The sequence below is a fragment of the Triplophysa dalaica genome, chromosome 3 (assembly GCF_015846415.1).
Source record: "Triplophysa dalaica isolate WHDGS20190420 chromosome 3, ASM1584641v1, whole genome shotgun sequence".
Lineage (NCBI taxonomy): Eukaryota > Metazoa > Chordata > Actinopteri > Cypriniformes > Nemacheilidae > Triplophysa > Triplophysa dalaica.
In genome coordinates, this window is record NC_079544.1 from 15,479,335 (window position 1) to 15,503,978 (window position 24,644).

The 24,644-nt window shown below is 37.4% G+C and overlaps 5 protein-coding genes across 5 annotated transcripts; 3 read left to right on the forward strand and 2 right to left on the reverse strand.

The window, feature by feature from the left end:
• The first annotated feature begins 308 nt into the window (after positions 1-308).
• dynlt5 (dynein light chain Tctex-type family member 5) lies at positions 309-2,581 on the forward strand. Its single transcript, XM_056744098.1, has 5 exons — positions 309-422; positions 622-761; positions 969-1,060; positions 1,231-1,355; positions 1,887-2,581. Exons 2-5 carry the CDS (start codon positions 649-651, stop codon positions 2,088-2,090), a joined length of 534 nt encoding a protein of 177 aa, XP_056600076.1. The 5' UTR covers positions 309-422; positions 622-648; the 3' UTR covers positions 2,091-2,581.
• Positions 2,582-2,962: 381 nt separating this feature from the next.
• On the reverse strand, positions 2,963-3,989 carry insl5b (insulin-like 5b). The gene is made up of 2 exons (XM_056744343.1): positions 3,824-3,989; positions 2,963-3,355 (listed from the first exon to the last, which is right to left on the reverse strand). The coding sequence occupies exons 1-2, from the start codon at positions 3,987-3,989 to the stop codon at positions 3,216-3,218; spliced, it is 306 nt and encodes a 101-aa protein (XP_056600321.1). The 3' UTR covers positions 2,963-3,215.
• A 6,994-nt stretch (positions 3,990-10,983) lies between these two features.
• bcl6ab (BCL6A transcription repressor b) lies at positions 10,984-15,805 on the forward strand. Its single transcript, XM_056744555.1, has 9 exons — positions 10,984-11,099; positions 12,514-12,683; positions 12,772-12,993; positions 13,083-13,781; positions 13,870-13,946; positions 14,251-14,409; positions 14,528-14,658; positions 14,768-14,905; positions 14,997-15,805. The coding sequence occupies exons 2-9, from the start codon at positions 12,523-12,525 to the stop codon at positions 15,129-15,131; spliced, it is 1,722 nt and encodes a 573-aa protein (XP_056600533.1). The 5' UTR covers positions 10,984-11,099; positions 12,514-12,522; the 3' UTR covers positions 15,132-15,805.
• A 756-nt stretch (positions 15,806-16,561) lies between these two features.
• On the reverse strand, positions 16,562-19,803 carry cmpk (cytidylate kinase). The gene is made up of 6 exons (XM_056744314.1): positions 19,532-19,803; positions 18,751-18,897; positions 18,271-18,423; positions 18,025-18,101; positions 17,750-17,846; positions 16,562-17,528 (listed from the first exon to the last, which is right to left on the reverse strand). The coding sequence occupies exons 1-6, from the start codon at positions 19,673-19,675 to the stop codon at positions 17,487-17,489; spliced, it is 660 nt and encodes a 219-aa protein (XP_056600292.1). The 5' UTR covers positions 19,676-19,803; the 3' UTR covers positions 16,562-17,486.
• Positions 19,804-19,828: 25 nt separating this feature from the next.
• fam78ba (family with sequence similarity 78 member Ba) lies at positions 19,829-24,593 on the forward strand. Its single transcript, XM_056744313.1, has 2 exons — positions 19,829-21,111; positions 22,116-24,593. The coding sequence occupies exons 1-2, from the start codon at positions 20,777-20,779 to the stop codon at positions 22,636-22,638; spliced, it is 858 nt and encodes a 285-aa protein (XP_056600291.1). The 5' UTR covers positions 19,829-20,776; the 3' UTR covers positions 22,639-24,593.
• Positions 24,594-24,644: the final 51 nt, after the last annotated feature.

The following is a 24,644-nucleotide window of genomic DNA, read 5'->3' on the forward strand; positions in this document are numbered from 1 at the left end:
CATTTTCCTTTCATACATTTGGTCATATGATGGCGCCATTGCTCAACTCTCCAATTGAACTAGTAAATGTTTGGTTTGTTTACTGTTAATACTAAGGGCCATGCCTTGTTAAACGTTTTTTAACGCCAGGCATTATTAAAATAATGTTATTTTTAAGCTGTTCTTACTAACTAATATTGCTTGTCCACTGTAATTTAATATCAATATTGATCCTTTTTATTTGGACAAAATCAACTCAATTAATTTCAGCCATTAAGGTTATTTAACGTGTTTATTGTAATAAAAAAAGGGTTACCAAGCAACGGTAGCTTACACTTCCTTGAGCTAAGCCGCGAACCCATGTCTGAAAGAGGAGTTGAAGATGACCCACTGTTGTCAAGGAAACGCTTGGCATTTCCGGTTTGTGAGAGAAACACTGAGCGGTAAGTTTATTTTTCTGAGACATGACAACGTTTTTTACGTTGGTTAGTTTTGCGATTTATTTCAATCAAATGCACTTTTTAATGGCGGACGGATGCATGCAAAAACCTCGTACAATTATATAATTATTATGTGTTTATTGTTACGTGGTCATCAAGCATAAATATTTCAACACGTCTTTTATTCATAATTGAATATCAGGCAACAACGATTTTTATTCATCGGGAAATGATGGATTTAGCGAAAGAGAAAGCGGCACGTCTGCTGAAGAAGCGTGCAAGTGTGTCTTCACTGGGCAGTCATGAAGTCAGAGCTAAAGATACCATTGGAAAAACCAAAGAGTAAGTTACTGGAACTGCCCTGCATACGAAATACGAACTGAAAATACAATTACAGATGTCTTTCCAGTAATATGTCCTTAAATGTGTGTAAAATTATAAAGAAGAACTGGGAAAAAAGTTGTAGCTTTTAGATGAAATGCATGCAAATACGCAAAAATGGGAACATCATCACAGTTCATTTGTTGTTTCAAATGTCTGTTTTTGTAGCTCCATCAGCACTGTGTCCTACATTGATGAGCCCGGTCACCATGACGATATTCCAAGGCCAACAGTGCACATGGAGAACACCTATCAGCTCAGTGAGTCTTGTCTGACAGAGAACTGACAATCAGTTGCAAATGTTGTATAGAGAGAATGTTTTCTGTGCAACGATACTTTCTTGGTGTAGACATGAATTCCAATGTACATTTAAATACACATTCCAATAGACATATTTCTCTTTTTTTTATTAACTTTTTTTTTTGTGCAGCACCACCACAACGTTTCCCAGTGTCAACAGTAAAAGACATTCTGAAGGATGTGTTGACCAGTTACCTACAGGAGGAGAAATATGAAGCTGACCTTTGCAGACAAATGACCAAAACAATCTCTGAGGTCAGATGTCTCCTACACACTCACTGGGTTTTAGTTTGTTTCTTTTAATTGAATTACACTTTACCAGTTCAGGTCACATACGGTAGCATTCATGTTTTAAGACCCTTTTGCAAAGTTCTGTAAAATGAAGAAGCTTTTAAAAAATAATCCCATGAATAGTTTCATTTATCAAATAAACAAATCCAGAAAATATTAACCCTTTTCCTGCTCCTTTGAGTTTAGTTCCACCCTTTGGATAATTGACCAAGGTTAAACTGTTCATTTTAGTGAGATCCCAGTAAGTTTGTGATTCCTGTGATTAAATTATGGTTACTGTAGTATGGTTACAAATAACTATTTTTGTGTTCAACAAAGAAATGTTTACAGGTTTGGTACAGCAGGGGAGTATAAAAATGTTAATTTTTGGGTGGAGTATCCCTTTAATCACATTAGCTCTGTCAGTATGATACGTACTATTACTAACATATCAACATGGATACCAATTAAATCGATATATGGGCAGCTAATGTCTGTTATGTAATGTGATTTCAGGTTGTCAAGGCCAGAGTAAAAGACCTGATGATTCCTCGCTATAAAATCATAGTCATCATTTGGATCGGTCAGATCAGAGATCAGAACATTCGCATGGGGAGTCGATGTCTGTGGGATGCGACACATGATACTTACTCTTCACATAGTTTCAAAAACAACTCGCTCTTTGCCGTCGCCAATGTCTATGGTGTTTACTTTGAATAATACGGTGAGAATTGTAAAGCCGGGTTTTAGAACTGTGTGTAACCGAAGACATCTGACATGGATGCTGTCAAATCCTGTTGAATGTCTTAGTGGCCTTCAATATGGAAAGGTTGTAAATCATCCAAATGTACGAGACTGCCTGATTTTTCCTGTTCCTAAGAATATCTCATAATTATCAGCTAACATGTAACCAACATGCAAAATAACTGGTGAAGTTTCATATACAGACTGCAGACCGGGTGAGAACAAGACAAACTGAGTACTGTACAACCACAATGTGTAAATTGTTTGTATTACCTTTCTTGCATAAATTGTTGCAATGGATTTATTCTCTGATTCTGTATAAGAATACTCTTATGAAAAATTCTCCCAGATGTATACTTGTGTTAAGGAATCTGGGTGAACAGTATATATAAGCAGCCACAGCCAGCTCATAATTTTTGCCTTATTCTAAAATTATTTATTTTTAGTTAATAAACGTATAGGCCTGCGTCTTGTGTTGTTCATTGTTGCCTTTAGAGTTTGCTTTAAGTTTGAGAGTTCTTTATAATGATACTGTTAGAATATCTACAAGCTCTCTTGAACAATGCAGAATCTAGAACTTTCTAGTCTAGTCGTGCACAACCTTAGATAGAACAACATGGAGGTAATTAAGTAATTCAAAAGCTTCAATGTAAACTGTTGATTTTGACATACCTAGAGAACACAATAAAATAAAGTAGTGTAACCAGTTTAAACACAAGCCTCTATTACGTTTTTAATTGTTGTTTGTATTGGCAAATAACAATTCGTTACTACGCTGAGAAAAGACATAATAGAGCCTTCATTGAGTAATAATTTCAAGTTCTTTAATCCCACATTGATATGTACAGTTGATTCTTATGTCATGAAAACAGTGGATTCTAAACACAATAGAGATACATTTAGTGTGACCCCTGATGAACACAGAACAGCAGTAAGACATTATAAAATATATGCAGTTTATTTATAAAAAACCTCCTTATATTAAAATACGTCACTGTGCGAATTAAAAGATTGGAAATAGAGGTAGAAGTCTTTACAAAAAAGAGCCTAACCCCAAGTGACCAGGGCAAACTTCGACAGCGGATCATAATTGAGTGTTTCTCAGCACAAAAGGGCCAGATCATTTTTGTGACAACCCACTTTACAGCACAACAAGGGCAGCAGTGAGTCGAGGTCTCTTCCTGCTCGATCCATTTCTGCAGTGGTCGTGAAGGACCCCTCGCCGGTCTGCATCTCATAGCCTGTGGCAAATTACAATTATGTAATGTCATTTTTCCCATTTATACTGATGTGTGTTATACAAAAGATCAATTTATTGAGCTAATATATGACAACACGGACATTTGGAACTGGACATAATGACTTAAACCACAAAATACCAGCAGGTTACAAACAAAGCCTAGATTTATGGTTAATGCTCTTACCTATCGGTAGATATTGTTAAAAGATTGATCGGTTCAACAGAATGCAAAGTAGTTGGAATATACTGTATATTAGAAAACATGATTCTATCATATTTCCAGATTATTATTATTTTTGCATAATGTAAACAATTTAATGTTTATTACATGACAGTTTTTATCGAATAGAATAGAAATCAAACAATTATTGCAGAAATAACTAATAATTTGAACAGACTGTTCTGTTTTATCGCTCAATTGATCATTAAAAAAATGTAAACTTGAGGAAATATAATATGTGTTTCTCACCTTTTACATTGTCCTCATTTTGGCCCCTCCTCCATCTGGAACCCCCACATGTGTACACCACAGCCCGAAAAAACTCCCGGCCACAGAGCCTGAGAGCTTTCTGAGACTGGGCAGAATCGGCCCACACTGCAAACAACAACACCATTACCACCAGGACGACCCTCATGGTTGGAAAGCGTGTAAATCTTTCTCTTGTGTTGATGATACTTGTGTTTTGTGATCCCAGAATCTCCCCTCTTCATTTATATACAATCCAATATGATTTATGTGTTATTGACACCTTTTCCACCACCTCCCACATGAGGCAAAATGACCCCAAAAGCAATACATAAACCTTACGTCATCTTCGGTTTGTAGATTTTTATTGAAAAACATTATGCTGAAGCCTTGCAACAATTATATACACAGATAATTTAACAAGGTGACCTTTTTCAAATATGACCTCTTTGTTTGATTTGCTAAAGCAAAGTGACTGTAAGCGACATTTTAGAGATTCATGGCCATAAAACTGCATATAAACAATGAATATCTCAAGGCAACGTTAGTGTGCGACACCAGTATAATGACAGCACTTACTTCCTCCCACACTGTTTTAATTTGACCTGAAAGGCCAATCATTATAATCATTCCATTTATATGAAGCTAAGAAACACTTTGTTGCTTAGTGCACTGTATTCGCAGTAATAAAATACCAGCCTGTAGTATTTGCTGTGGGCTTTTACATTTATATAGATTTAACATTGGCCATTCCTAAAGAAAACAAAGATGAGTCAACAACACGTTGTCATTTGTGAAATAATCCTCTGTGGTTGTTTATAAAGCTAGGCCTACTATTGTAAATTATTAACATTGTCTCGCAGTGTGGCTGAACCTGAAACTATTTTTAAGTTCCTAAAATGTGCTCACAAAGAGGAACATGTCCCACCAATACAATTCAGATGATTTTGTAAAAGTGTGGTTTCGAAAGTGTGGCTATTCTCTTATTAAATGGGTTTCTTTATGAAGCTATTTTAGTTCATAATTTGCGTCAGTTAACAGAATACGCAGTTCCCTATGGAGTTTCTGAAGACTCTCTTTGTTAAATAAGGCACACATATGGCCTGAATGCAATATAGATGCTAATCTATTAAACCATATCAACATTGTTAATAGACAAAAAGTTATGACATTTCTACTAATATGGATAATCCTGGTCACATTAAATTCATTACACGATCACATTGTTAAAGGGATACTCCACCCGTTTACTCAGTCTCAAGTTTTTCCAAACCTGTATATATTTCTTTGTTCTGTTAAACACAAAAACATTTTTTTGCTTCTGGGACATCACTGACTACCATAGGATGGAATGGGGTGCCCTAGATCTGTTTGCTTTCCTAAATTCCTCAAAATATCTTCTTTTGTGTTCAACAGAACAACAAAAATGATGCAGTAATTTTTCTTGTGATGTCCGAGAAAGGTCAGTTTCTCACATTTTTACAAATATCTTTGTGTTCATTAGAACAAACTTAATTATACATGTTTTGAACAACTTGAGGGCGAGTAGGTTAAATGATGACAGAAATTTAATTTTGGGAGGATCCCTTTAAATCTTTATCCACGTTTCCAATATTGTACATTTATTTTTCAAGTTAGGTCAATATTTAGTTATAAACAGTGTAATGTTAACATATTGCATTAAATCTGACTCTTTTGTAGCTAAAGTGGCTTGATTCTTGCAAAGTCTTTTTCAGGTTGCTGAAATAAAACTTATCCGTTTAAAGTTTCGACAGAAAACAAACCCAATAATAATTGAAAATAATTGAATGTCTTAGCCTTCTGAAACCCTTTGGGCATTGCATTCTTTACGAAAAATGTCAGTTAAATAAGGTTCATGTAAGAGGGTGGAAACACTGCAGCTCTCGAAATTCAATAGACGAAATTCCATCTAAACACGTTCAGGACATTGTGACCCATTTCTTCACTTTTATTCTTTTAATTTGTTTCCTCTCCAAATGTTAAGAAGTGTGATAATAAAATATTTCGCTTGGTTAAACCCTTATTTTTTATAAACCATCAATTATTTCGACTATTCTTTTGTCCACCAGAGGGTGCATTGAAAACAGGTTCCCGGTAGAGGCCAAGCCCTTTTTTGTGAACTACACTGTCAGCCTGTACTGCATTCTTAGAAAGCCAAACACTGACTAAGCTAATGATCTTGGCAGATACTCTGGCAAATAGAGATTAACCTTTACTAAACGAGGAAACCTTGAAATCAACCTGCTGTGACTTGCCTCACTAGTTTTGGCACGCTCATGCCAAAATGTGTCATACCATCAGCGTGGAATCTAGTTTTGCATGTTTATAATATGATTTCCAGTAACTTCATACTGTTTGTTGTACTTTAAATTAGAAGGGGTAATTAAAAAAGGTCAAATGTAAATAAAGATTTCTTTATCACAAAGCAAACATCCTTTTAAGTTTTGTAGTCCTTGCAGTTCAGTTCTTGTTAATAGTGACTTTTTTCACATGTAATTATGGTATATTTTGAGGGTTTTTTTGTTTGATTTTGTATCTCCCAAAATAATACTAATATGTGCCTCAATCTGTTAAAGTATGGTGCATAATTTCTATATGCATCTGGCAAAGACAACCTGGTTAAACAAATATGTATTAATAGGGCTTGCGGAAACAACATGTACCACTTCTGAGCATTATATTTACCAGCAAAATTGCTGTGAATGTAGAGATGACCAGTTAGCAGCCAGCAATAATTCCCTATCAATAACAAAATGCTGAAACCTCTTTGAGCACCTTAGAAACTGAATGGCGTCGCCCTGGCAACATCCTGCGGCATTCAAGCATCACAGTGTTATTGAAGGCCACGCATCATCATGTTTTCTTCAGAATTATAAAAAATACTTTCCTTTAAGTCAGATTCTGTTCAGAATGCCATATGCATGTGTTGTACTGTTAGTGTGTACTTGTGTAACTTGTAGCTTGGTGTAGGTTTAGAAAGAGCTCTTGAAAACAAACCTGTGGTGTAAGTTCACCAAGCACTAAAAATCCTTTTTAAACAGGTCAGAAAAAAATCCATTCATAACCACCTTTTACTATGCAAATAAACAGATAATTATACAGTTATAGCAGTGAGTCATATTTTCAGTGTTTTTATCACTAAAAGAACAATTAATATTGCGATTATATTGAATTACATTATAATCAATAGTGTAGTAAACATCACTAAAACATATGATGACTCTTTTCCACCACTAAGTGCCCTTTTACACACTTATATTTAATGATGATAATATTTGTTTTTTAAATATTCATGTTTTATAACAAAATTAAGACATTTTTGTTTTGTTTTCAGTGGTACTACAAAATGAGAACCAAAATATTACTAGATTAAATGTATAATTAACATTTATGCATTTGGTAGATGCTTTACAGTGCATTCAATGTATATGATATAACCTTAACCTATATATCATAGTATGTGTTTCCCTTGGTAACAGACTCATTACCATGGAACCATTTACTTGTGTAACCAGAGTTACCAGTACGAGTTAGATAACGTGTATTTTCTGCATTTCCAACATCATGTGTTCTAACTTATGCTAGGCAGCCCTTAAATAACATCTTTATTTTTATTTCATTTTTTATTTAGTTTATATAGTACTTGATAATTTGCTTCCTTCCCTTCTAATTATCTTTGAATATTTATTCACACTTTGTTTGCACACACACCACACACACACACACATATGTGTAAGTGAGTATATTTAAATACCTATGCAGAGTATTTACTTTGTTTGAATGTCTTGTGGTTTGTTGAAGAAACGCCACACCATCAGTGTGAGCTGAGGTTATTGGATAGGGGAGAGTAACCTGACTGGTAAAGGCTAAGTAATCAGATCAGGTTGTTAGAATAAGCCAAGAGCAAGTGTGTGTCGAGAAAAAGGTAGAAATTAGTGTTGTCAAAATGTTTATGGACATTACCTGCTCTGATTTCATATGATGACATGACGTTCTTTGACATATTTAAAAAAAATGTGATATACACCTACACAATTGATCGGTACATTGATCACATCTAAGTTATTAAAGCAGTGGAATTGCAGTTTTTTAAGAAAGTAAAAACATTCATTAAGCTTGGTGAACGACTCACCTCTTGACCTCTCAAGATACAGGTGGGCTGAGGGGAAGATCACAAACACCAGATCAAAAAAACACAGTTTGTATGATCATTTGCTGTTGCCACATGAGAATTTATGTTTCTAGTAAGTTCTGTGTCAGTCCTAACCTGAGACAACCAACCCATTTCTTTTAATAACATACTCTAGTCCAAAGTGCAATGAAGATCTGGAAGAGTATCCAATAACAGATCCAGAACTGGCAACACAAGGTTTAAGGGAACACCTCAGTTTAGTGCACATGTCTGATCTGTACTAAAAGCGAAACTCAGCTTTAATGTATTTCTTTATTCTACTTTCACTTCACTCAGCAAACTTCACTGAAGTCAACTATGTATAATGCTTGACTTGGTTGCGATACAAAGTTTGGTTCTGTTCTTCCATCTCCGATATGGTTCTCAAATGGTTTTGCTTTAGAACACCACTAAGTTTAGGCAACCATACCAACATAGCATGCTACGGTTTTGAAACTAATAAGTCATTTTAAGTTAATTTAGTATAAAGTAGAATCAAAGTATAAGATTTCAATAGTTTAAAATGGATAGAATAGCTTTTATTTCATATTGTTTCACTGTCTAAGGTTTGTATGCGTGTAAGTGGTACTGTTCAATAATGTTGAAGCTGAAGCAAGCATAAGTTACTTAAACTTTATCCAAAGCGACTTACCTGATTGAAAGTGTTTTTTAAAAAGTGTTTTTCTTTAGAAATTAACCCGAAACCTTTGCATTGCTAATGCATTGATCTATTAATTGACTACAAGTACTGATCACCACTTACAATGAAGAACCAACTGAGCACAGAAATGAATTCATAACAAACACTTGTCAGGCATCACTGAGTAATTTGTAAACTGTACATGAAGACTTTTCTTGGAACAGCCTCTCCATTTTCTGAACTGTGCCTTTGATGTGTGATAGTGATTAGTAAAATGAAAGAGCGTTTTTAGTCAGTCACTTTGTCTTTGCTGTGGCATTAACAGATATAGAGTCTTAATATATGTGACAGATATGTGACGCGTATCCGAACCACACAATTGCAACTAGAAATGTTTAACATTTGTTTTAAATAGTCTTTTTTATAATTTGACCACATCTTTTGTTTTCACTCTCATGACCTAGAACACAGAATTACAAACAAAAAGCATTATCTGTTATGTCATAGGTCAAAGTTCTCTACAAAATGACATCGTCCATCTGATTGAGAGTGAAAAACTTGTGACAGCGTCTATTTCCGATAGGGCACTTTCCTCTTCTAAAGAAAGCGGAAGTGTGTTTTGTATGTGTGAGAGATGAGGGGGTAGTTTCACAACGAAGTTTAATAGATGCGACATCTTGTCAGCTTTTCACGATTAGGGACTTCTTTTCCAGGTATACAGAACATCACAGATACCTTTCAGGAAGATCCACAATATAAAAGCTCTACATGGTATCGATTGTCTTTACACCAGATCTGGGACAGACTTTTTTCAATTTCTGTACTTTATAACCTTAACTGAATTCCATGTTTTTGTGATCCCTCCTGAGACACAATGTGTGACGCTTGTGATTATGTAATGCAACTATAATTTATTCTCTCTGAACCTTGTTAAATCTGTATTTGATCATGTATGAATAGCAGTCGTCTATAAAATACATTATCTAAGAAATAAAGTTTTCAACCATAAATTCTGTTCTTATAAACGTTTCTGTGTGGAAAAATCCCTGTGTATTCAGGCAGCAATTAATAAGCATTAATGCCACAAAAAAACGCTGAGTGATCATAATGTTAAAGTATAATCTGTATCAATTGTCCAATGTTATTAAATTCCTGATGTCTAAACTGAACTTGACCTCTGACAATTAAGTGTCCAGAATAATCAGCCTTCACAGGTATAAAGAACATTTTGTTATTGTTCTAAATATTTGAATTACACAATAGAAATTACACGTAATAATTATATTAAAAAGATTAAAAGCCTATGTACTGTATTTTCACCTTTTGACACACTTCTTGGCCTCCTTCAATCTCTGCTTTAAAACTATAGTTAACATGTATTTAAAAAATAAGTTTAGTTTGCTGTAAACAACCTAATGTCCAGTTTCCAGTACCTCTTAGGGACTGATATATAAATAGTGTTGTGAGTTGTGTGGTGCGTTATGGTCCTGAATAGCTGCTTTGTTAAGTGTTAGGTTACACTCATGGCTGAAGCAGTCATGAGCTTAAGTGTTCGTGCATGAATGCAGAGATATGGCCTCGGTTGCCATCTTAATTCTGTGCTATAATCAATCTCTGACCTCCTAGATCTTGTGATCTCCGTTGCTGTAGAGAAATCAGTAACATTAAATTAAATCAAAATCCTCAAACATAACATTATAGTTACAAAAAAAAAACCAATAATGTGCATTTATTCTTTTGCAGTCATTCAATTTCAGTCTTTAATCTGAACTTCATTTATATTTCAATTGCAATCTTATGTTAACTATCAACAAAGAATGTCAAATATGAGGAAACGGTAAGGAAAGCAAGGCACAAATTAACCTTTAATTCTCATAAAAAACATATACATTTTGATACTTTGTTTATGTAAGACAAAATAGGCTAAGCGTTTACGTTCTTGTTCGTGTTAAGAACACAAATGCAGAGCTAAATGATTAAACATTGATTCATTGCATCTGTTGGCCCAGTTTACATTACGTAATACACGATTTATTAGACGGGTCGTAGCGCGAGCGATAAATTCTGCGGAATCCGTACAGAAACGAAAGGGTTGAAGGAGTGACGTAAAATATGACCGCGTTTCTGGTGCAAACCATTTACCTCGAAGGCAACGTTATACGCTGTAATTAGTAAGGCTGTGTTAAAAGCCAAACTGATGAATGAAATAAAAAAATGATAAACAAAGTGAGTGATTCCTTTGTAACTTAAATAATTACTTTTCTGCCAGTTTAAATGCGCAATTATTTAGTAATGCACGAGTGTGAAACACGAACGTCCAGATTTCCCCTCTGGTGTGTAAGTGGTACGGTCCACTGGTAAAATTCCGAGAATTGTGAACTGCGTGTTCTCAGAAGAGTTCTTCCAAGAACTGTCTTCGGTGGACACTTCCAAGAAAACTATACCAGGTGATTTTATTCTATCTAGTAAAACGCCTCGACTTAAATGAGATGCTCTATAGAAATGAGTTCCTTAGACGTTTGTTGTTTATCTCCTTTTAAACCATAATAACGTTACTTTGTTGTGTTCGGATTTGTCTTGTTAATTACGCAACGCGACTTTTGTTGGCCTTATTGCGTGAATACCTAACGATAATCTTGTTCGTGTCATGTTTGTGTTTCTCTCTATTGGACAGAGTTGCAATAGACTTAAAGATTAAAGAAGGAAGCAGTCCTCATTGGGCTCGGTTAGGATTGTGTGATAAACACATGTTTACGCAACTTGATATGTGTGGAAAAAGAAGTTTATTGCCTACACAACCGTATATAGATGGTTATTAGATGAGATGTTTTTTTTTGTTAGTGAAGCATTGACATCGCTATCAGAAATACTGTATTTATTAGTTTCACAAGTTTATCTTTTGGCTCAGGTTGAACTCTCAAATCGATCAACTGAACACGTTTAACGTACATATATTCTTTAACTAAAGGTTAAGCAATTTAAGCAAATGTGCAGTAGATATGTGAGCATACTAAATGTTCTCTCACTGTTGCTTCATCGTTTAAGCGCATTAATCAATGTCATGAGATTATTTATGGACATTGCTTGACGCATATTGCACTGTCGTGTTCTTTCCACCGAAGCATTCATAAATCACACCATGCTCTTTTGGTATCAGGTTCGTTTGGTGTCTTAAAATTGCGCATTTACTGATCAACAAGTGACATGTGCAAGGCACATTTCTAGTTTAGCATTTTTGGCCCCCAGAGTGGCGTTTGCGAGTTAAAAATGCCGTGTAGATTTTATAGTGTAGTTCTGAACGCGCCTGTGATGCGCAAATATGCTGTCTAGCATCTCATAGATCTCGAGACACAGTCACTGTCATGTCAAGAGATTCCTGGAGGCTCAAGAATATATTAAGTACCGATTTTATGTAAAAAGTATATGAATGGTACTGTTATACATCGCTTTAAATATTTGGATGTATTTTAAATGGATGTTTTATAATATTGTACGAGACGAAGCGAATTTTCATTAATTGGCAACTAACCAATAGAAATTACCCCCCCCCCACAAAAATGTGTTATTAAAATAATTCAAATTAAATGTACATTTAGGTTTTACAGCATGTAGAAGTCAGTCATGTCTTCATCTTGCAACAAGTGACTCTGTGGACATCTAGTGTCTGTTTGTTAAAGCACACGCGAGTTCACAGTGAACGCCTTATTTTAGTAGTTAAGACTCATAAAAAAAACTTTCAATAAAAATAAAAACGTTTTTGATGTAATGGTGTTATTATAATTTGGGCATCAAGTGAGGATCTATTGATTTTTATTTTATGTCCCCACACGTTTAACCAGATGTTGAACTGTATCTGTGCAGGTAGTCAACATGTCAAGTGCAGCAGACGGCTGCATCACATTCACTCGCCATGCGGGTGATGTGCTGTTCAACTTCAACCGCCTGCGCAGCAGAAACATCCTGACCGATGTCACCATTTTGGTCGGTGGGCAACAGTTTAGGGCACACAAGACGGTTCTGATGGCATGCAGGTAGTGCATTTTTTTGGGCGTCCAATAACGCCATTTTGGAATCTGTACATTACGTGCATAATAAATTCTACCTATGTTTTTTTTCCAGCGGCCTCTTTTATTCAATGTTTGCAGAGACTCATAAAAACGATCTAAGCTTGATAAGTTTAGATCCCAATGCGGACCCCAATGGCTTCGACATACTGCTGGAGTTTATGTACACGTCTTGCCTCACCCTTAAAGAAAACTTCATTATAGCCACCCTCAACACAGCCACATACCTGCAGATGGACCATGTGATGGACACATGCCAGAGGTTCATGGAGTCTAGGTAAATGCTTTAATCTCAGCTCAGTTTTCACCTGTTTGCAGACTTGTATGTGATTTGTAACAATTTTTTTTTAATTTTTCATCACTCAGGGCCTTGTGTGTTAAGCAGACCAGAGCGGATTTGCCACGCTGTGTAACTCCAGAAGCTCCATTTCTCCCAAGCAACGCCCTGAACATGTCTTCAAGTGTGACCATGAGCCCTTACGGTCCTCCAAGCCTGCATTACGCAGTCAGCACTTCAACCGAAAGCCCTACTCGCTTCTATAGACATCTTCCTGTCCCCCTTGAGACCTTCAGTACTACAAACCCCCTTTGGCAGATACCGAAGAGTGGCGTAATAGCCCGTCAACAGCACTCCATGCTGGACAATGGAGTCACAGTCAAGACTGCTGGCGGAGCCACGGAGTCCAGAAAAGAGCGGAATCGTCCATCAGTGCTTTTCCATTCAGCTCGGGGTGAGGGAGACAGGAGGAGAGCTTCTGGCATAAATTCAGGGATGGAGAACATTGAACTGTCACACACCAGTGGTCCTCAGAGCCCTCTTAGATCAGACTGCCAACCAAACTCTCCGGCAGAGTCCAGCAGCTGTATTCGAGGGGCAGTTTCTCCTCAGAACTCTGTCAGTGACCCCGTAAAGGTCCGCAACTGGAAGAAGTACAAGTTCATTGTACTTAACTCCACAGATGGAATGACTGGTCATGGCTCGCAAACTCCATCTCATATAGTAACAGAGGGTACCAATAAGACCAGTGAAGATGCAACCAGAAGTCAGTGCAATATCAGCTGCAGGTTGGTGATCTGAAAACATTGCGTGTGGTTGTTCTTGAGCATTTTTTGATGCAGTGTTTTTAAATATGGTGTCATTTGATGGTTTTAGGTCTACAGATGAATGCACTCAAAAAGAGGAACGTGGATCTCCAAGTACATTGACAGAAGAGAGGGCTACAAAATTAGGTAAAAACAAGGTTAAACAAAACTAGAGATTATATGTTTCTTATACGTTTTTTTGGGGGGTCATCCAACTGACCAATTATTGTGGATGTAAAACCTGATATTTATAAACCCATTCCTAAATTTGTATATGATTTGGTAATTTTTTGGAGATGTAAGACACATACTGCAGGTCATTTCTATTGCATTTCTATTCTAGACCAAACAGACAAATAAGACAATATAAAATACCAATAAACAAATCTGAATTGTGTGCATAGTGAACACAACCTAATAACTTTTTTTTTGTTTTCTCTGTTCTTAAAAGAAAATGGCAGACTCTTCTGTAATGAATGTGATTCTAAAAGCGAATCTGATTCAGAGAAGCCTCAGTGGCTACAGGACGGCAAACCATACAAATGTGACCGCTGCCAGGCCATGTTTCGTTATAAAGGAAACCTGGCTAGCCACAAGTCTGTCCATACAGGTAAATTATTATTATTATTTATACAAGCAAATCAGTTCAGGATCTCTTGCATGTACATTGGATTTAATTTCAAGAATTAAAAAAGAAACATGTCAACATTTTTATAATATAATTGCAGGGGAGAAACCATACCGTTGCAATGTGTGTGGAGCTCAGTTCAACAGACCTGCAAATCTTAAGACCCACTCACGTATACACTCAGGAGAAAAACCATACAAATGCGAAACCTGCAGCTCTCGCTTCGTCCAGGTAAAACCTAAACCCCCCAGGCCATGTTTCTGTTTACTACAAAATAGCTGCTATGTAGGACTCCGTAGTAAATGTATCTTTATAAAGTTTTTTTTGTTGTGTTTTGTAGGTGGCTCATCTGAGGGCTCACGTACTGATCCACACTGGAGAAAAGCCGTACCCATGTGATGTCTGTGGCACACGCTTCCGCCACCTTCAGACGCTCAAGAGTCATTTACGAATACACACGGGAGAGAAACCTTATCATGTGAGACACATTTTTTTAGCATCACTTCTTTTAGTTTCACATTTCTGTATATCGGTAACTGATGAAGTATGTCATGTTTTCTGTTTTTCAGTGTGAGAATTGTGACCTGCACTTCCGTCACAAGAGTCAGCTGCGATTGCATCTGCGGCAGAAACATGGAGCCATCACAAATACCAAAGTCCAGTACCGCAGAACCAGAGCAGACCTGCCGCCCAGCTCCTCCTAAGAACAACTGTAAAAAACATTTGAAGAATTTTGTTTAAGCTATCCTGAAAGGTACATTTCAGACCTGTGGTCTATTATTGGTACACAAAAAAGTCATGAAATAATACAGATGCCTGAATAAATCTCTGTGATATCGCTATGTTTACCCATACAGTGCAGTTGTAAATTGTATCATAAATATTCAGGACTATTTCACCTGTATGTTATGTACTTTATGTACTTTCCATCCACTCTGCAGATGAACGACGCATGATTTCACACAGAAATAGTGGTTTTGCATTTTATTAGCAACGTAAACACTGACTATAAAGTATTGTAAACTGAATTCTTGTTTATGCAGATTGCAGTGTCCTATTAAAACAGTATTGGACAGTATCTAAAATATACAAATATATCTATTATTTATTTTTGTTTTCAAAGAGTGCTATTTCTCTCCTTTTCTGTCAAACTGCACTGTATATAATATACAAAATGTTATATTGGTATAAAGCATCATTATGCAAGTTCTGTGTAAATATTTAATCAAATCTTTGCTTTGAAAAATGTTATATGTGTTATGATTGAAGGAGCGCTACACTGTTAAACAAATATATTGTATTTAGACACGTTTGATATTGTACAGCAGATTTTGGTACTAGAGGGGCAAAAGTCCTTACAATTAAAGATTTGATACCAAACAAAGATGTCTTTTTTATTTATTTTAAAAGAATATTTGTTCACTAACTTGGCCAACCAGTGAGTGAATTAATGACATTGGAACGACTTACTGTTTATACCACGACATCATACTGAACTATTTCTTAGATGACCATATTATAGAAGAAAATCTTGCCAAATCACAACCATCCTAGAAATCAGTAAGACATATTACCTTATCGTGATGTTGTATAACACTTTTTTTACAAATATTTTTTGGGCCTTTTCGCCATTATTCATAGGGTACAGACAAGAAAGCAGGTTGACCCTAAAGTTCTAAAGCATCAGAGAATATGCATTCTATTAGTAGTCACATTACTACTACTTGAAATGAACTTTTTATTTAAGTAACTTGAGTTTTTATATTTTATTATTATTCATTCTAAGAATAAATTAATTGCTGAAAAGGTCTGAAAGAGCAAATTGTTAATTTAGTAATTTAAGGTTTTTCATACTACAAAGTAAAAAAAATTAAAGTCAATTTGTGTTGCTAAAATTATAGATTTACATGTTTGTACTTTTTTGAACTCATCCAATATCTTTGCACTCATTGATGTTAATAGGATGTCTCTCCACTAGATGGCGTAATTGGTTTCATTTTCAACCTTCAGCAATAGACACAAAACTAAAAATATTTAGCCTATACTTCATCCCTATACATAGAAATGTATGTGATATATGGGGTATTAATATTTAACAAATACATTCATAGAAAGGTTACTCAAAAACACAAAGTCAATATTTTCATCTTTTTGCATTTTTATTTAGGGGTAATGTCATCCTTGATACCTAATATCATGTTTTATGGGATCTGGTGGTATGAAAAGCTGAACACAGTTTTAATGCAGAAAGGTCATATCAATATGACATGAAGACAGTTTATCTATAAATGAGTGAACCAAAATATGCTGAAACGATCAAGTAAAAGCCCCATTTCCCCACATCTTAAAATGCATCACCTGAGCAGAGACCACAAGTGTCTGGAATACAGATGTCAAAACATGACAAAAGTTTTACAGCTAAATCTCCATTTTCTATTCTTGGGTGGCCTCAGACCCAGTTTAGAATTATTATACAAAACAAACGCATACACCTTCCCTTATATGATAAAACAACTCAACTTACTAAAATTTCCTATTGGTCATTTATAATTGCTCATTTGCTTACAGAAAGGTGTCCTACATAAAACATAAATGCAGCCACACAAAGAAACCGAATGGAACATATTCTTGGCCTATTTTTATTTTGAATTTCTTTTTTATCCATATTTTATGCGCTTGATGGTAATTTTTCCCAAACATTGCTCAAACAGATCCAACACATGTGCCAAGTAAGACTGTATTCAAGTTAAGAGCAGGCATGTACTACTCCTATAGAAGTGGACTGAATGTTTATTGCTGAAACTTATTTGAGTCTACTTAAATATTGTTCCTCCTCAGTGTTATAGAAGTTTAAAACATTAGCTAAATAGCATGTTTACCTTTCAGCCCTACAAACACATATATATACACACACATACAGCCCCATGTTTAAAAAAATCCTATATTCCTATTGAATGAGTAAAAATGTATATATTGATACATGTAGAAGGTGGAGCAATGCTAACATTAATAAACAGACACCATCAATTTTTCGTTGTTTTGGCTGTGGACACGCAGCTTTAACCTTCTTTATCGAAGATTTTCTTTACATCTGCAAACACCTGCAAAAAGAATTAAAGGGATACACTGATACAAACTTTGAAACATTGTAAAATGGATAAAGCGAGTTGTAGGTGCTGACTGATAAATATTGATCTACATCTGTGCTAAAGTTATATAATAACAGATATGACACTGTGTGTATTCCACATTTTTTTTAAATACTGTACCTTGAATAATTTCTCCTACATTCTCAATTAAGTTGAACTAAAAACAGTCTTACCTCATCGACCGAGCGTGAGGCATCCACGGTGTGTACCTTCCCCTGCTGCTCATACTGCTTTATAATAGGACGTGTGGATTGGAGATATGTCTCGATCCTAAACAAACAGTTCATAATATGTATATAAAATGCACATTCATAATATGTTTTTAAAATTGCAGCTGAATGTCAATGCAAATAGAAGATATTAGGGCAGCATAAAGGTAAATGTAGGAAAAACATAATTGGGCAGCGTAGTCTATACTGTTATAATAAAAAGCCAGAATGGTAAATACCTTTTCTCTAAACATTCTCTGTTATCGTCAGTGCGTCCGCTGCTCTTGCCCCGCTCTAAACATCTGTCAATGCACACCTAAAAAAACACACAACCACCAATGACCAATGTCATTTTGGAATTCTTTAAACTTGGATTTTTTTTCTTGTTTATCTTGATCATTTTTGGCAAGTGAATGAAGACAGAATTAGCATTTTTAGGTGAACTATGACAAGTATGAACTATGAAAAATAAGACCATTCCTCACCTCGTTGCCGCAATCAAAGAAAAGAACAAATTTATCAATTGCTTTTCCATCCATGACTTTGTTCCATCCCCGCAGGTTGTCTTCGTTACGTGGGAAACCGTCGATAAGAAAGCGGAACCTTTTCTCATCTACTTTCATCGTCTCGTCCATTGCCTACCAATAAAAGACGTTAAACAAACTTCAGATATCTGAAGAGTGAAAATAACCTTCATTTTGCAGTTTTTAACACAGCAACCAATCATTTACCACAAAGAGGGCTTGGTCATTTTGTCACGATATTGCAGTTATGATTTATGCCCATTATTAGACAAACCCTTCAGTCCGAATGCTCTTTGCACTGCGCTCGCCTCTGACTCCACTTGTTATCAGAAATCAAGTTCATTCACAGTCAGTCTGTTTAAATATATTCATAACCCTACAGTTGCTTCCCCATGACAGGGCCACAATGGACTGGAGAGCAGGATGGACAGGAATAACCACCTTTTTCAATAAGTTGATGGTGATTTCCACCGGAACGATTTTTCCCTCTTTGATGTAGTTGTCAATGAGCTGACCGAACTCAGACTCCTTGCGGCTGCGTTCCTGTCTCAGGAGGTCTCCGGCAGAGAGGTGAGTATAGCTGTAGGTCTATGTGAGGAAGAGAGGCAGGCATCACATATCAACATGTGTGAACAGGAATCCGAGGCAGTCAGAGAATCATAACTGAAGACGTGAGTGTGTGTCCATATAGTCACAATATAGTCAACTGAACATGTTTCTTTATAGCAAAGGTGGCCTTGACATTACACTACAAGTCAAAGGTTTGGACACACCTGCTCATTGCTTCTTTTTGCTATTCTTTACATTCTCAACATGTAGAGAAATAATTTGTATCTATTTTAATTCTGTATCCAAAAATCATCTTTCGTTTTACAGACAACACAATGACACATTATGTTTGAAGTATGTCGGGGAAAGCTGGAACGCCCACTGAACACTGGGAAATGTTAAAACAGAAGTCCTGTTCATAACCAGGATTTCTTCAATACTCCTGGGAGTTATTACACCTCAAAGATCCATTCTGATGCCAATACAAACGAACTATTCTGGTGCTTTTTCCTTGTTAAATGTCTTAATAGAGGACACGCGGAACTGCATGATCCCTGTAAGGTGTGGTAACGCCACATCACACTAGCAGGAACATAAACTCCTGCTTTTCGTCATACATTGATATAAAACGAATACGAATTTGTATGAGCGAATCGTTTGACATCTCTCTTACCTCCACGATTCTCGCGCATTGTGTCCCTTTCCCCGCGCCAGGCCCGCCCAAGACAAACACAACCTGCGGCTTCGCCATCGCACTGATCCTGTGAACAACGCGAGGAAGTTTCTCCGAAAGCCTGTGCAGCAATCCGACAATCATAAACAGCTCGAGATAAGAAAGAGTTTTAATCGATGAACAACCACCGCCCCTTGGGAGTCCGATACAGTACGAGTTGAATGACCGGTTGATCCGTGTCTAGGAAGTGTGCCGACAGCTCCAACTTCCGTCGTACACGTGTACGGCCAATCGGAGAGCAGACGAGACGATGGCATCACTCAAACCGCGCCCACAACTCGGAGCTCTCGCCGGAGCGCGCATCCCCTAGCTCGGGTTCGCGCACTAGCATCAGCACCTCGCTGCAACTGAACAGCGACCATATAAAGCACATGTCTGCGTTGAGCTGTTGTGATGTCTTTCATTGGGGAAATATCTTCTTTAAAACCACACTGCATGTGCACGAGGATTTTGTGTTTTACGCTTATTAGCATCATCTCTGTGTCCTCCAAACCTCTGACGTGCCCAGGGTTTCCTCGCTAAGGGATGGCAACACACAAAGGAATAACACAAAATTAGCCCGAAAATAATGCCCGTGAGGGGCACTGCTTTTTTAAACGTTGCACGAGCGACATAAAGTTTGCATTGTGAACCGCAAATCGTTCCAACTATATGTCGCTTTACCGACCGGGCGCGTATTGTCGAAAGGAGCCGCATCAACAAAATGTTGGGTAGGTCGTTCACCTGGAGTAAACATAACCGACATACACTCTTCATGCAGCACCGACTCCCTCAGCACTGACATGCCCTCGCCCAGCAGAAAACCCGGGATCAAAGGGCTCAGCGATACAGCCGGACGCGTGAATTGGAAGGAGGAAGGGAAGCAGGCTCGCACCGGGTGTCCGATTCGGTGGAGGCCGGATCACATCTGCTGGGGACGAGCATCAAGGGCAGTGCGGCACTCCGGCTCTTTAGGAACAGGCGAAACGGATCTTCGATACACCCTACATTTCAAAACACTACCGGGGTTCTGTTTCACCTCTTCGTTTGTCTCAAAGATGCACCGAAGCCACACTCTACCACTGGAGCTTTAAATACAACATGTTTTATATCAGACTATATGATTTTACTTTAATGCAGAGGATACATTGAGCAAGAAATGAAGACGAGGATCTGTCAACATTTCAGGGATCGTTAAAAGGGCCAATGCATATATTGCTCAAATACGTCCTCTTTTTTCCGTCGCTGGCCACATTGACACCCCTAATAAGCAGGACCATGGGTTGCATTCAGAGCATCGCCTGCAAGCCCCGCATCCGACGGGAGAACATAGTGGTCTATGAGGTGTCAGCGTCCATTGACCAATGCCCGACCGTCATTGAAGAGAATTCGCCCATTGTGTTGCGATACAAGACCCCTTACTTCAGAGCATCGGCTGGGATCGTGATGCCCCCCGTTCCCAGAAACGAAACATGGACTGTGGGATGGATTCAGGCGTGCACCCAAATGGAGTTCTTCAATACGTATGGTGATATTGGCATGTGAGTAATCAACGAACCAATCGTGAACCAGACACGACACTGTTGCTAGAAGGTTTGACGCAGGGTTGATCTTGGTTACGTGAGATGCAGAGGATATGGTTAAATAGCAGGTTTATTGTTTTTATGTTTGTCTGTAGTCATTTGTGGCGGTAAGATTCAATAAGACAGTATATGACAGTAAGATAGTATGTAATTCATGGACCTTGTAGAATCTTACCCTACACTGAAAATGCTGGGTTATTTTTAACCCAGTGTTGGGTCAAAAAGGGGTAAACCAAACCGTTGGGTAAGTTAAATCAGAAAATGTTTATATTTTACCCAACAGTGGGTTAAAACAACTCAACACATGTTCATTTATAATCAAACGGATTGGGTTTGTCCATTTTGACCTAATGGGTTAAAAATCTTGCATGTTTTAAAGTGAACAATATGAGGTGAACATGGTTTTGCGAAGTAGGACTTGATCCTGAATCTTTAGATATTCTGTAAACAAAACTGTTTCAACAGTTAACCATGATGCACCCATTAAATAAGAAAGAATGATAACTTGATAAAAAAATGTCCAAGACTGAAAGTAATAGTTCACCCATAAATTTTAATTCTTATGTTCGTACTGTTTTCAAATGACAAGAAGATGAGTAAATGATACCAGAATTTAGATTTTTGAGTGAATTATAACTTGAACCCTAAATGTTGAATGGTTGACCAAAAAGCTTAAGATCCAGATCCAACAAGTTCTAATTCATAAAAAACACACTGAGCTATGGGATGTAACCTGTAGTAGACAAAACAATAAAATGGAAGCAAAGCTTAGAAACAATAAAATTGGGAGTCATATTGAGAAAAAAACAGGTTTCATTAATATTTCATTCACAGCCCAATGTCTTTTAATCCCCGTTTTTGCATATTTACATAAGGCACCAACCCGTCCCCATTCACTTACCTTCTACCTTTTGATGTATTATAGCACATCTTTTCTCGCTTTTGTCCTCGCTCTTTTCCAGGTCCAGCTGGGAGCTCCCAGAGCTTCGTGAAGGACGGGTAAAGGCGATCAGTGATTCGGATGGCGTCAGTTACCCCTGGTATGGTAACACTACTGAAACAGTGACTCTCTCAGGCCCCACATCCAAACCCTCCCGGCTAACAGTGAGCATGAACGACAACTTCTACCCTAGCGTGACATGGGCGGTGCCCATCAGCAACAGCAACACCCCCATGCTCACGCACATTACTCGGGACCAGAGCTTTATCACTTGGCTGGTGGCGCTCAATGCAGACACCAAAGAGCGGATCGTTCTTCAAACTGTACGCTGGCGTATGCGGGTGGACATTGAAGTGGACCCATCTATGCCTCTGGGCTCCCGTGCCAAACTCATGGGCCGGCCACACCAGGAACAACCACACATTCTTAGCAACAATGAACCCATACCACCCAACGCGCTGGGCAGGCCGAATGCCAACGATGCCCAGGTGCTAATGTGGCGGCCCCGGAGAGGACAACCACTGGTTGTTATACCACCAAAATAGTGTTAACAGTGCCTACAGAACAATGACACCTCATTATGTTGATGACTGCATGCACTGTTCGGACACAGAAGCGTTGGATTATGGGAAATCACACCCTTTGGATGAAGGTGTCTTGCGGATCGCAGTTTTTGAATTCGTCAAAGCTAGACCGTGAAATGAGGAATTTTATGTATGCACAATGAACTGCCTTCAAGGATAGCTGCTATGTAATGCATGAACGAGATTGAATGTTATGTCCCATGACACAAAGTGAATCCAGTTGCATAAAAAGAACCAAGAGGGGTCCAGCAGGAAATCTCAAACTTGCTTTGTAGGACAACCAGCTAATTTTTTTAAATCCACACATCAGACTTGAAATAAAAAATGCTAGCAAATATCTTTTACATGCTTTAAGACAGAAAAAAGACCAGAGGGTGCATGAAGACATACACCCACTGAGGTGGAGCGTATGTAATGTAAGTGGATGCAGTGAGACTGTACAAGTACAACATGTCCATTCAATCAGATTCTTCCTGACACAAGGAAGTTGAAGGAAGGTTGTTTATACTCGCACACGTGTCCGTTTGAGTTTACACAGTGGGTGCTGCACCACAGGGATTCAACAGATTAATCACATATCATACGCACTCCATCTGTGCCATTCTCCATGTTCTCCCGTCTCTCTGATCTTTCAAGCTGTCTCACTCTCTTCTCACCCACTGGGACTCCTTGGGTAGTTATGAAACAGATGAGACTGAGTTTCCATCACAAATTTCAGGATTACTTTGAACCTCTGAAGTCGGTTTTAAATTGGCCGTTGGTGTGACCCATAGTTTGACTTTCAGGACAAAGGTCCATTGCTAACGAAACGTAAATAAAATCAAATGGGCTAAATCATGCCTTTTGCAAGTAGCACGTGTCACTAAAATGACATGGAAGTTGAATTCTCAATAATGGAACTACAATCAATGTGCATTGTAGACTCACAATGTATATGAACATTTACATATATAAATATATGTCTGTTGACAGTCAGTTGTTTACAAAGGCCTATGAGGATAAATGAAATATCACATTTTCTTCAAAAGTATTTTCCTTTTTGCCCATTGGAGGAACCTACTGTACAAAACATGGAAACAGTAGAAATGTGCGGCTGTAGCTTACATAAATTCTGAACACCCTGTTTGCCGAATCTGACATTTCCTTAATAGTTTCATTCATTATTTGCATGCTTATAAGTTTGTGAACTGTACAGTTTTATTATATATTGAATTTGACTGGTTTACAAAAGTAAAGAATCTATCCAGACTGGACATCAATGGAACATGATAACTGAATCTATCATAGCTTTTCTTTATATCCATTTCACTTCACTATCAATGAATATTTCATTGGAAGGTGATATGCATGCAGTATATTGAAGGCCTGGAATTATGATCCGTTTGAAGGTAGAATAGATCATATGAGGATCCCCCTATTATGATAAATTCATCACCTCATCTACCTCTTTCTTGACCTGTTTTCATTTCATCTTCTATGAAAGCCATATATTCATTGAAATAAAGATATTGTGAAAAAGTATGTTAACCCAATATGTAAAAACTATTGCATGAGCACCAGTACAGACTGTGTGGTTTCAAAAGCAATTATTTCTTGGAACATGACGAGAATGATTTGTTAAAAATCGGAGAAATGCCACCCATAGGTTTTCAAACATATCACAAGTTCTATCAGAGACATAAATCTTACCGTGGTTAAGATTTTGTCATGTTCATACGATTTCGCACTGCAAAACAAGTCTATGCAAATGAAAGCCACTGAGTTTACTGTGAAACCACAGACAGTTTCATAGCATTACTTTAAGGGCAGGGAAAGACAATACAGTTAAGAGGAAAATGTGCATGCAAATAATCTTTTGCATAAAACGAACTGTGATGCAACATACATTTCCATTGAAACCCCCAGCTTACAGATCTTTAAAAGATATGACAGTTCACTCAAGGACTAATAAAATTCCACTGAGCATC